General features: G+C 41.7%; 1 protein-coding gene across 2 annotated transcripts in view; it reads left to right on the top strand.

Annotated features, from left to right (window-relative positions):
• Nucleotides 1–13,362, top strand: part of LOC120312227 (advillin-like) — a 47,814-nt gene that overhangs the window by 7,011 nt on the left and 27,441 nt on the right. Inside the window, exons 1-6 of one of the 2 annotated variants that reach the window (XM_039352632.1) lie at nt 5,067–5,119; nt 8,059–8,155; nt 10,002–10,076; nt 11,160–11,356; nt 12,025–12,133; nt 12,249–12,359. In XM_039352632.1, coding sequence (XP_039208566.1) covers nt 5,085–5,119; nt 8,059–8,155; nt 10,002–10,076; nt 11,160–11,356; nt 12,025–12,133; nt 12,249–12,359 — 624 coding nt within the window. In that variant the 5' untranslated portion in view covers nt 5,067–5,084. Of the gene's footprint in view, nt 1–5,066; nt 5,120–8,058; nt 8,156–10,001; nt 10,077–11,159; nt 11,357–12,024; nt 12,134–12,248; nt 12,360–13,362 lie in introns of those variants that run through there. The other variant, XM_039352631.1, reaches the window with a different exon arrangement.

The following is a 13,362-nucleotide window of genomic DNA, read 5'->3' as shown; positions in this document are numbered from 1 at the left end:
CGGGGATGATTCTTCTGAAGAATGTATTTAAAGAAATGTTAGGTATGAATAGAAAACTCATATTGATTTTGCAGGACTGACCCACAAACAGGAAGGAGAGTGCAGTGTCCTTCTCAAGTATCTTTTCTGCAGAAGCCCTTATAGGTGCTGACCCATTCTGATACCGTTGTTTCTATGAAGGTTCGTCTTCAGGAGGAACTTTACTCTTCACTTTGCTCCATAAGGGAGTTGTTTTAAAAAGACAATAGCCTTTCCCTAAGGTTTGCATAAAAGTGTGAAAGGCCTCTCCAGATCTCTCTAGTCTGAACCTTAGCAAAGAGGGGAAAGGCTGGACAATTCTTTCCAGAGCCAAGGCCAAGCCCCTGCCTTTTTCTGAATAGCTAAATAGAATAGAGCTGGAAGGGGTCTTGGAGGTCTTCTAGTCCAGCTCTCTGCTCAAGCAGGAGAACCTATACCAGTGATGGTGAACCTTTTAGAGATCAAATGCCCAAACTGCAATCCAAAACCCACATGCATCGTCGGGTGCCGGCTGGGTGTGGCCCATTGGGTGGGTGTGGCCCATTGGGTGGGTGTGGCTGCGGTGGTAATGGCAGACTGGGTGGGACTAAAAAGTTCAATCAATCAATTCCAACTTTGCAAGATCTTTTTTTTTTCCCGTGAGAACTTGAAATTGACTGATTGATTGAACCTTTTTTTTTGCACATGGCGTTGGAGGCCTAAAGCGAAAAGGTTTTATAAAACCCAGTTGAAGGCCTAGGACTGGGGCAATGGCACGTGTGCCCACAGAGAGGGCTCTGAGTGCCGCCTCTGGCACCCGTGCCATAGGTTCGCCACCACTGACCGATACCATCTGGAACTCCAGCTGACTCAGACTATTCAGTTTCATCCCTGGGGAATGTCTGTGGAGATTCTCAATCATCCAGGTCATGGTTGTCCCAAAGGCACTTTTCCAAAAAGCAACTGGACTTTCTTGTTGTTTTTTTCCTTTGAAAAACATTTTACTTCTCATCCAAGCTCAGAACTGAAAAAGCTTCTTGGATGAGAAGCGAATCATTTTCAAAGGGAAAAAAAACCCAAGGGAAGTCCAGTTGCCTTTTGGAAAAGCATCTTTGGGACATGCCTGGGGAATGTCTCCAAGGCTTGAATAGGAGTCTGCCCCCAACTGGACTTCTGTTAAACCCTACCACCTGTCCTCAATGAGTTGGGGAGAAGGTGGATGTAGGAAAAAATGCCTTTATAGTTTCGCCTGTTCTGAGGCAGCCCGTGGAGTCCACTTCAATCTCACAGAATGCTTCACTTAGCCTCTCCAGGCTACATTCAGGAGAAAAGTAATGCTGAGCCCATTGCAAGAAGAATTTGTAAATATTTGCACCGCTTCCAATGCTCTGTATGCATAACTAGAAAGACCCAGTTATACCAAGAAGCAAAAACAAAAACAAAAAAACCCACCAAAAAACAAAACAAAATTGTATGTATGTGTATGTGTGTGTTAGAAAGAATTGACAGTGGTGCGCCCACTTGCTGCAATGTTAATTCTTTCATCCCAGAAACTAATATTTCCTATTTTATCCCAGGGGAAAAGCAGGGTAGACATGAAGAGGTGGAGTGGGGTGGATAGCTTTCAGGCAGGATTTGAAAAAAAAAACATTAATGCTGCAGTTGTTAAAGAAACAGATAAACCAGTCACAACAAAATGGGGACACCACAGATGAGAAAGAAAAAAAAGAAGAAGCTGGATTCTGGTAATAAGGAAAAGATGTTTGGTGATGAAAGAGAACAAGGAAAGACGAAGAGTCCCACCTCTGAAAATGAACAAATGAAACATAATTTTTTTGTAAAGCACATTTAAAGACGACTTAAGGACTGGCAGCTTGAGAATGCTGAGCAATTTGAGAATGCTGCAAGTTTTAAATAATTTTATAATTATTATTGTGTACAAATTGTGAGGGGCAAGGAGAGTCTACTTTTAACACTTATTTTATAATGGTTAAACATCCTGACGGCATTTGGCCTAGTATTATCAATACACAGTCAAAATGAAAAGACCATATTATTGAAAAGTGCTTATGTTTTTGAATTAGTCCAATAGTAACTTTACTGACTATTGCCTGTTCATCCTTGATCAATGATAAGGAAAGTAACTTTTTAAAAAAAGGTTATTTCCTTACACAAGCAAACTTCACGAGGCTCCTGTAGATTGGACATACCTCATGTTTTAGGAAAAAAGACAGACAGATAAAACCCACTTATGATACATACAGAAAATAAACTTTTCCTCTAAAATCATTCCCTCCTGACAAACTTGGGCTGTTCCTAAAGGCACAGGAAGGAAAAGGGAACATGGTTTCTTCAGCCTGTTTTGCTGGCCATACAAACTAGGGTGAAGGTATTTTCTTTTTATGACTTATTTTAACTTTTTTTTCCCTAACAGAATTTAAAATTTATTGTCTCTAGTGATTACAGACATTTAACATTTACATTTATCTTGAGGGCACACAAAGACTTTGATGCACACACACACACACACACACACACACACAAACACACAAAGACAAGGGAAAGATAAAAAAAAGGAAAACAGAATTCTCAGTTTTACACACCCTGGTCATTCTCACCATAAATCTTAATTAACTTAAATTAGAAAAGGCAAAAATCTCAACAAACATATTAGTAGCTCGGTGATTGCATACAAGATCAATGTTACTATATTTTTTCTAACAGCAACAACAGCAGCAGCAGCAGCAGCAGCAACAACAACAACAACAATAATAAAGTTGGAAGGGACCTTGGAGGTCATCTAGTCCAACCCCCTGCTAAGGCAGGAAACCCTATAGCATTTCGGACAAATGGCTGTCCAGTCCCTTAAAAACTTCCAGGATTGGAGCATTCACTGCTTCTGGAGGCAGGTTGTTCCACTGGTTAATTGTGCTAACTGTACCTTTAAGTATCTTTATGTAGCCAAATTGGTTTTCCTGCTTCAACCCTAAGCAAAGTCCATTCCTGACATAACTTCCTCGCTCATTTCTTCCTCATGACAGCCAGAACAGGCAACAGCCTCTCATCCCAAGCATTGGGCAAGTCTCCTAGTTGGGATCCTGGCAAGACCCTTGAGCTGGAGCTTCCCAAGCCTCTCTAATTCTTATCTAGGGAGGTTCTCAGTCATACAGGTCATGGTTGCCCCCAAAGTGCTCTTTTTTTTCATGAGGCAACTGGACTTTCTTGTTTTTCTTTGAAGCCATTTTGCTTCTCATCCAAGAAGAGCTGAGAGCTGAAGAAGCTTCTTGGATGAGAAGTGAAACATCTTCAAAGAAAAACAAGAAAGTCTAGTTGCCTCATGAAAAAAAAAAAAGCACTTCGGGACTCTAATTCTTATGTTGACATTTATTCGGCTCCGCCGGGTCTCCCTTGTGGTCAAGCTTCTTTATAAGCTTCCTGCCCTGCCTGTCAGTTTTCAGACCAAAAAAAGAGGTTTGGGAGGACTCTGGTTCCCCTTTCAGAGTATGGGTTCCTCGTACCTAAGGAACACCTGCCAGTTTTCTGACCAAAATGGGGTCTGGGAGGACCTCTGCTTCCCCTAGCACAGTGGTTCTCAACCTTTTTAATGCCGCGACCCCCAACCGGTTGTAAGCCAAGGACTACTCAGCCGGTCGTAAATCAAGGACTACTCAACTGGTGCAGCACCGTTTGCAGAATGGGACTTTTGGCGGGCTCAGCAGGGCAGAGACAGCCTGGACAATTCCTATTGGCTTTTGAAAGCCAATAGAATTAGACTCTATTCAAGAGAGTCTATTCTATTGGCTTTCAAAAGCCAATAGAACAAAAGGGAGTAGCACAGCTAAGGAAAAGGGGAAAAAATGGTGGACTGCGTTGTTTGGCGACCCCCGTGAAATGGTCGTTTGACCCCAAATGGGGTCCCGACCCACAGGTTGAGAACCACTGCCCTAGCAGTAGTATGTGCCCCTCCTTCCACAACCTGCCTCGTGGTTTTCGACCCAGGAGAGTCTGGAAGGACCTCTGCTTCCCTTAGCACTAGTATGGGCACCTCCTTCCTAGGGCAGGACTTTGCTCAGTGATTTCAGGTCAGTTGCCTCTGACCTGCGAGCCTCTCACTCATGCCCCGTTCTTCCTTCACACAGCTTCCTTTTTCCTTACAGAAGGTCCCACGGTCCAACCAACCCCCTTTGCTTTCCAGGGTCTGTTGGTCATGGTCCTGTGGGACTAGGATAGCCTGGGTGCAATTAGGAATAGCACGGAGAGTGTGGGATCCAGCTATGGTTGGGGAAAGGGACCCTTTCATTCACACTCACACATGCACATATATCCCTCACTCTCCTGAGGCCTCCAAAGTTAAAATTTAGAGGAACTCGTCTCCTTTCCAAGCAGCCATTCAGCACAAGGCTCAAAACTCCCTTTACTACCCTTGCTCCAAATGGGCAAGGTCTGGGAAACCCACACACAGACACAAGGGGGTCTGCTGCCAGCAAGGTGGAGGCTTACCTCGGCCAGGTCCATCGGTCAGGTTAGCTTGGATTCCCATCATGTGCCAAATCCAGAAACGACCATGATAGCAGCCTGTTTCTGGGGTGGCTGACAAATTGGGGCTGAGGATAGATGGGCTTTTATACAATTTTGGAGCTTTGTGATTGAGATGCCTGTTCCTGTGCAAGACTGTGTTCTTTAATATTTTAATGGCTGTTGCCAGATTCCTATGGGGTCGTGTAGGGGTCATGACTGGCTCTATAGGCAAAAAAGGGAAATGCAAATCCTAGGTGTTTTGTTTGTTTGAGCTAATCCTGTCAGTTTCCTTGCCTATTGTGCTGTTTATTTGGAGCTTCTGGGTGCCCTTTGTTTATGAATAGAGTGGCCTGGCTTTATGAATGGATACAAAATATCCATTCCTAAAGTCTAGCGAGCCTCTTCAGGCTTCTGCTTGAGGCTGTTTTGCTATAGTAGAAGGGCTGGGGGTGGCTTTCTGCCTTTGTTAAGGAGATTTTCCTTCTCTTCTCCTTTAGGAGAAATATTCTATTCTGCCTCTTCTAATGAGATGAGATGAGATGAGATGAGATGAGATGAGATGAGATGAGATGAGATGGGATGGGATGCGATGGGATAAGATAAGGTAAGATAAAATAAGATAAGATAAGATAAGATAAGATAAGAAGATAAGATAATTTTTATTGTCATTTTTTTTTACTGTGGGCACAACGGCACCCATCAAAAATGAAATTTAGTTGCCCGCTCTCAAAGTGAAACACATACATAACACACACCTAAACATACTATGAACAACATATGTATAGACCCACATCCCTACACATACATAGAAAATAAATATTAAATACTGTCCATCTTGAATATGTAACGGAAGCAGGAAGCTTGAGAGTTCACAAGGTTAATATTCTCTACAGTATTTTATTCTGGAAAGGGGGGGGCTTCCCATTTAATGAAACATCTGCAAGAAAACTATCAAGATCAGAGAGCATCAGTTCAACCCTGACCCACAAATATTATCTTCTAGAGGTCCATATGTTACATTATGGGAAGATATACAGTGTATAAAAATAGAGAAATCGCCTGGCCTCCCCCCTCAAAAGGGGAAGTGGAAATCATGTGAAACATCATGTACCAGAGGATGACATGATATAACATCTGTATCTCTGTTCTGAGAATTTGATGGAAGCTAGACCATTCCAATAGATTCTATACTGCATATCAGGAGTCTTCAAACTTGGCCCTTTTATGGCTTGTGGACTTCAACTCCCAGAATTCCTCAGCCAGCATGCCTGGATGAGGAATTCTGGGAGTTGAAATCCACAAGCCATAAAAGGGCCAAGTTTGAAGACCCCTGCTGTATATCCTTTTCTACAACTCCTAAAAACAAATGCACTCTTTGGAGCTTGGTGTATCAAAATTTAAGTTAATGCTTAACTGAACTCTGCTAGCGTCTGAACGGTGCCCACTCTGTGAACAATAGAGAAACAATTGTTTACATATTCATTTATTCTTTAAAAAATAGTGGTGCTATACCTCATTCTTGCACAACTCCGTAGTCTCTGAAAATTGCACAAGAACAGGGCACGCTTTTAAGAATAGTTATTGCTGGGCGTTGGTGAATGCTGGCAGGCCACCCAAACCTCATGGTGTTTCACCTATGACATGCATGTCATAGATTCACCATTACAGTATATAGTCATCTAAACTCAATGGTAGAGGCAGTTTGGTGTAATGGTTAAGGCAGCAGGCTAGAAACCAGGAAACCATGAGTTCTACTCTACCTTAGGCATGAAGGTGACCCTGGGCCGGTCACTCCCTCTCAACCCTAAGGAGGAGGCAAGGGCAGACCACTTCTGCATTCTTCCCAGCACCACCACCCACAAAAAGTGTTCTTAGAGTCACCAGCACCCTGCTTCTCTCAAGAGTGTCTTTCTTTTTTTTATTGAAAATTTTTAAAAGTTTTTACAAATAAGGAAAAAAAAATATAAAACAAAAAACAACCCTACCCAACCATCCCAACCCTCCCAGTCCATCCCCTCCACCTTCCCAGAGCTGAATATAGGCTTGATTAAAATTTCTAAAAATCTTAAAAAAAATTAAAAAAATATAAACCATTAATAAATCTAAATACATTACCTAAGCTTATAAGATAATTAACAATAATATATATGAAGAGTGTCTTTCTTATTACCCGCCTAAAATGTAAGTGGAAAGCCCATAAGATTGTAAAAAATTTTTCCTCTTTGTCCCTTGTGAGAACTTAGGAGTTTTTGTAGAGAGCCACTTAGAAACAGGTAGAGGACAAAATTCAGTTCGTTTGGATTTCAATTTGCCCTCTTGAACCCTCAGGCAGGCAGTCTCCAGAATGCACTCCCTCGCAGGCTGAAATCCCCATCTTTCAGAATTTACTAGGCAATTCCAATTGAAAGAAGGGCACGTCACACTGCGGGTTCATTTTAATAAGTGAATAAAAGTGCATCCCAAATTGTATTTACATTGGGGAAAATTTCCTTGCAAAAAATTGACACGCAAGGAGAAATGTGTGCACTTCGGATGCATGTTTTCCTGAACTGAAGTTGGGAAGATGAATTTAAGGGTGGGCCCACAAGCCTGGGGATCCCCTGGTTAAAACACGCACAGCAAGAATGCCCTCTAGTGGTTTGCTGTTATATTAAATAATGGTCACTGTAATGAAATTGTTACATATCCCAAAATAGCAATGTTCAGATTTATTATAAAAAGCAAACTACTGTCAAACATTATTAATAATCATGGTGACAGTTGTTATTATAAACTCATTATGCACTTCACAAACTATGATCTTGTGTCTGTCAGAAGAGACTGGAACTCATGTGTTTAACAATGCAAAGTGACAGCTTTTGAATATTGCTCTGAAAGACGTGCTAGCCTGTATGTCCTTTGGAAGGCCGCAGGGGGCTGAACTATTTATTTATTGCTATTATTTATATGCTGCCTTTGGATGACTGTAGGTGGCTTACAACAATACATTAAATACATCCATAAAGCCTAAAAGGTTACAAATATAAAATCATTTAAAAAAATGTTGCTTCCATAAAACTCAATTCGGCAAAAGACCCATGAAAGAGAGACTTCTTCAATTGTTCCTTAAAAAATAAAATAAAAGGGCGGGAGCTGACTGGTCCTCCAGGTGCAAGTTATTCCAACATGAGGGACTGCCACTGAAGACGCTACTCCAAGGGTCTGCAACCTTGACAACTTTAAGACTTGTGGACTTCAGCTCCCAGAATTCCTCAGCCAGCATAGCATAGCTGGCTGAGGAATTCTGGGAGCTGAAGTCCACAAGTCTTAAAGTTGTCAAGGTTGCAGACCCTTGCACTACTCCATAGGTCTTAACCCCACCAAACTCTCTAGGGATGACTACTTGTAGCATGTTCTCCAAACCAAAAAGTGCAGGATGGGGAGCCTGGAGTGAAGACAGGCCTTTGCAGATGATCTGTGATTGATAATGCTCATTCGATGGATGATCTCTCTCAGTGGTTTCATGAGGATGCTAAAGAAGATATCCTTGTTCTTGCTTGGCAGGTTGTGGATATTCCAAAGACTGGAAGACAGCATGGCCCTGACCAACGCCTTCAAGGCTGTAACCAATATGCCTGGACTGATCATCTGGAGAGTTGAGGTGGGATGAATGCAGCTCTTGCCATGTTCATTTGAAGGTTTCTTTCTTCTTCCAGATTCACTGTTGAATGTTCACCATTTCGTTCCATGTTGGGCCTCTTTAGAACCTGACATCTAGGAAGTGACAATCCTAGCTAGATTGTAAAAGGTATTTTATAAAATCATACGATTGGTCTATGGGCCGGTTTATTCACCTGGAGGATATCTGATGTGTCTGAGATTAAATCTGAGTTAAATGTACTCTTCCCCCCCCCACTGTTTGATAAATAAAGTTTATGAAAATAGCAGACTCTATAAAATACTATTTTTAAAACTCCACCTTGGCAAAATATGTATAAAGTAGGCACAAGGGTTTTGTAGTCAGCTTCTTTTAAAATCGAATGTAAAAGATTCAGGGTGCTTATGTTTTTGAACAGAATTAGATGACTTTTGCAGGCAATTCAACACCTCTCTCCCCAAATTAGAGAATATGTGATGAAATATTCCTAGCTTAAGAACATAAATATGTCAGTCACTGACCTCTTTCCCTTTTTCCCATCTGGCATTTTAGGATGAAATGAAAACAAAAAAGTCACATTTTTCTACAAAAGGTCTACCTTTCTACAGCATCTGACTGTAGCCAGAGCCAAAGAACTAACCTAAGGCACCCATATTTGATTTTGGATGCAGAATTTATCAGTACTGGTAGTCCTTGACTTACAACTGTTCATTTAGTAACCGTCCAAAGTTACAATGGCACTGAAAAAAGTGACCTAAGACCATTGCAGGATCCCCACGGTCATGTGATCAAAATTCAGACGCTCGGCAATTGACTCATATTTATGATGGTTGCAGCGTCCCAGGGTCGTGTGATGACCTTTTGCGAGTGCAGTGATTCACTTAACAACTGTGGCAAGAAAGGTCGCAAAGTGGGGCAAAACAAACTTAACAACTGTCTCACTTAGCAACAAGAATTTTGATCTCAATTGTGGTTGAAAATCAAGGACTACCTGTACAACTTCTGTACCAGATGGGATGGGAATAGCTTTGAAGTGGCTGTTCTTATTGTATGTCATTGCAGTGAAACCTTTGCAATTTATTGAAAACTTTAAAGATGTCTATCAGTAAATGCCACTCTATACTTTCTGAGCATTCCTTAACTAGACAATTAAAGCCAAAGTAAGCAACAGAAATGTAAGTCTAGTACACACTTAATTACAGTAGAAGGAAGCTGCCCTGAATACACTGATTGGCATCAGGAATGAGGGTTGTCCACCAATAAGTCAATAAACAGACACATTAACATCGACCTAATTTACCAACCGCTGAGAACGAATCAATCCTGAAGGCAGCATATAAAACAAACAACGAGAACCCCACCACACAGCAACAAAAATCACACCCACACACCCACAAGAAACCGGACCACGTCTCAACAACAGACAGCCAGTCGAACAACCCAAAAACAGACCATGACTCAGAGACAACTAAACAAACAAACACCATTTGCATCACACATACTTAAACACCAAAAACTGTGGCCCAGCAATAACAACCAGCCAATCAAACAGCCCGAAACCAGACCATGACTCAGAAACATCCAGACAAATAACACCACACCAATTTACATCACCCAAAAAGGTATTTAAAAGCCAGTGCTCTGACAGACGAGCACAATTAAAATCGCACTGAAGATGTCCCTCTGAATGGAGATGAAACATTTGCAGCCAAATCACCAATCTCAGAGATCAAACCAACAGCCCAAGGAAGGATACTTTTAGATTGGAGAGGTTGGACAGAGACCCAATGGGCCAAGATCTTGAGTGAAGCCATGGACACATCTTTTAATGGTATGTTCTTCTTTCCAGAATATGGATCTAGTATTGGTGCCTCCAAAAACTCATGGCAGCTTCTATGAAGGCGACTGCTATGTTCTCCTTTCAGTAAGTAGCTTGGAAGTTGGCTATGATGCATTTCTGTATAATATAACTTTTTTGTATTTGATTCAATATGCCAGATACTCAAAAAACAATACTAATCATAGGCCAAACACCAAATATTACAGTGTCAGATGGATATGAGCATTTTGCCACATGTATTGTAACTGAATAACATCAGAAGAAGAAGACAAATGAGCCAATTCCTGAACTGATTGCTAGAACTGGCATTGAAGAGCACTATCACACTTCCGACTGACAAATCCAACCAATCAAACATCTTTGAGACATTCCAATCTCTCAATGTAAAACTTTATTGAGTACATCTTTTCGACACGTATGAAAGTAAAACCAGTTCTGGCAAGACCCCACCCAACCCCATATAGTAAAAGTATGGAATTCTCCCTCATCCCTCTTGGTCAGGTCACGTTGCTCAATTAAGCGGAAAAATATTGTTATGAGAAAGTGTCACTGGGTCTGACCAGATACTTGGTGCTCTGTCCTTGATTCTCACGTTCTGGCTTCTTGATTTTTGAAGTCTGCATTCCAATCCTTTTCCCTCCTCCCCAAGTTAATTGACAAGCTGAGAAGCGATAATTGTCACACCAGTAAAACCGTGCTTCGAAACTTGACAAGCGCAGCAAAGGAGGTCTTTACTTTCTACAGCTGATAGTTCTTCAACCTTTAGAGAGGTATTTCTCAACTTTGGCAGCCAGAAGATGTGTAGACTTCGACTCTCAACTGGTTGGGGAATTCTGGGAGTTGACGTCCATACATCTTCAAGCTGCCAAGGTTGAGAAACATGCTTTAAACTTGGAGTTTGAACCTCAGATAATCTGCAAATAAAGTTCTGCCATTGAGTTCTCTAGCAGTAATACTGATGTACCACTAGGATTAAAAAATATATATATTTGGACTTTTAGTACAAACTCATAGGAATACTAAGATGGAAACATCCCAGATACTGAGATATTTTATTTATTTATTTTGAAGGAATATAAAAGGTATGGGTACCCCAGTTTTTTACAATCACCACGTATTCAGCTTCGATCGGCTTTATGTGCCTCATAACCTTTATCCTACCTGCAGACCCGTAAATCAGGCAGCGTCCTCTCCTATGATGTTCACTACTGGATTGGAAGGTGCTCCTCACAAGATGAACAGGGCTCTGCTGCCATTTATACCATCCAACTGGATGACTATCTTGGTGGAGTCCCAGTGCAGCACCGGGAGGTGCAAGACTATGAATCTCAGCTCTTCAAGGGCTACTTTAAGAAAGGGGTCATGTGAGTATCTTGATCTTTGCCAAAAGGCTGGGAAGGTCATTTAAGAAGAAGGCCATGGGGGGTGGGGGGGTAGGCTTTCTTTAGTGGTGAATATGATGTGTGTCTGTGTGCACAATGATGGCTGGGGTATTTGCTTCAATGTCAGTTACGGCATTTCACACCATCAAATTGCTGAATGATACTTTGAAGTGCTGATATTGCGAATAATCGTTTTCTTCCCACAATATGCCCTTTTGCTTTTTATTAGAAATATCTGGGAGCCCAAGTTCAAGGGACATGCATTACTTAATCTAACCACTAGATGGAGATAGTCAAGCCACAGTAGGTATTTAAAAACAGGCTTTCCCACTGTGGACTTGAAACACCCTCTACCCATCCTGGACAGCAATTGACAGAAAACTTTACTGGTGGAATTGACAGAAAACTATACTGGTTCCTGATCTCTACCCCATCTCCACTTCCTCCGTTCCCAGTCACTGCAGTCTCCTGAATTCCCCTGAAACCATTAGCCACAAAGCCTCATGCACACAGGTGATATTAGTTGTATAAATCTCTAAGGGCCGTCTTTAGCCCTCTTTAGCATGAAATCAAAATTGAGTATTCTTAACCCTCAGTAACTGTTATGCACTTTGTCTGGCTATCGTATCCTTTCCCTTTAACTTGGACAGTTACAAGAAAGGAGGCTGGGCATCTGGCTTCAGCCATACAGAGACCAATGTCTACCACGTCAAGCGGCTTCTACACGTCAAAGGAAAAAGGAACATTATGGCCAGAGAGGTGAGCCTGAGCCCCAACCATGGTTTGATTCCTACATTTCACATAAGCCACACACTATGATTGACTGCCTCTCTTGATCATTCTCTGCCTGCTCTTGCACGCTTCTCATCTGCAGGTGGAGATAAGCTGGGACAGCTTTAACCTTGGTGACGTGTTCCTCTTAGATCTGGGTAAAATCATTGTCCAGTGGAATGGCCCGGAAAGCAACAAGCAGGAGCGGCTGAAGGTATTGTTTTACCGCCGACCCAAAGAGTAGCAGGATGGCTTGGATTGGGGAACTTCTTCTCCTCTGAGAGTCTATGACACGTGGGAATTTTGCAAAACTTTCTCTTTGCTCCTGTTGTCCCTGGGTCAGATCTGTCCCTTCTTAAGGTCCTATTGGCCACGGAGTAGAGAAGAAAAGAATTCGATTGCCAAAGATTCTTCCCTCAGAGAAAAGAGAAAAAAAAAATGTAAGACAGTTGGAAGGCAAACACTCCTTTGTTATATTTGTTCCAATAGCATCACGAACATAGGTTGTTTTAATGTATCCGCTTCTGTGGATGTGAGATATAGAACTTTCTTTGAGCTGGAGACCTTATTCCAAATCCAGAAATTGCAAGGATAAAAAAATGGGGTTGTTCCAGACCGAAAACTAAATTTAATATTTAATGAAATCATTTCCTATCATGTTAATATAAATTAAATCAATGTCCTTATGAAGATTAATTTTCATGTGTTTAACCATTTCTCTCTCTTACTGCATGCAAATGAAGATTTTAGGGGCAGCATTTAGTCCTTGGTGCCCTCTGAGCTTGGTGGTTTTCTTGCAGATGTTTCATTACCAAATTAGGTAACATCATCAGTGCCTAGTATGGTAATGAAACATCTGCAAGAAAACAACAAAACTCAGAGAATAACAAGGACCCCACATTTCAACCCTGAGCTATAAATATTCCCTTCTATTTAGTGTTTTTTTTGGGGGGGGGGGGATTATACTTAAGGCCTTTGCAGCTACATGGATCGCTAGAGCTCCATCTTGTGTATCTGTGGTGTACATGATGCCACAGAGAGCTAAAAGAAGTTATGAAATGAGCTATATCTGCTTATGGTAACACCATGGCAAGCATTACTCAGAGGAAGAGTGTATGGTTAGCATGCAAAAGGTCTTGGGTTCCATCCCTAGCAACTTCAGAAAAGGCAGAGACAATTTGAGGTTATCTGAAAGACCATCTCTTCCCTGAGGGACA

This window comes from Crotalus tigris, unplaced genomic scaffold, assembly GCF_016545835.1.
Source record: "Crotalus tigris isolate CLP2741 ecotype Arizona unplaced genomic scaffold, ASM1654583v1 scf7180000018463.207675, whole genome shotgun sequence".
Taxonomy (NCBI): domain Eukaryota; kingdom Metazoa; phylum Chordata; class Lepidosauria; order Squamata; family Viperidae; genus Crotalus; species Crotalus tigris.
This window is presented reverse-complemented; position numbering and strand designations above follow the sequence as displayed.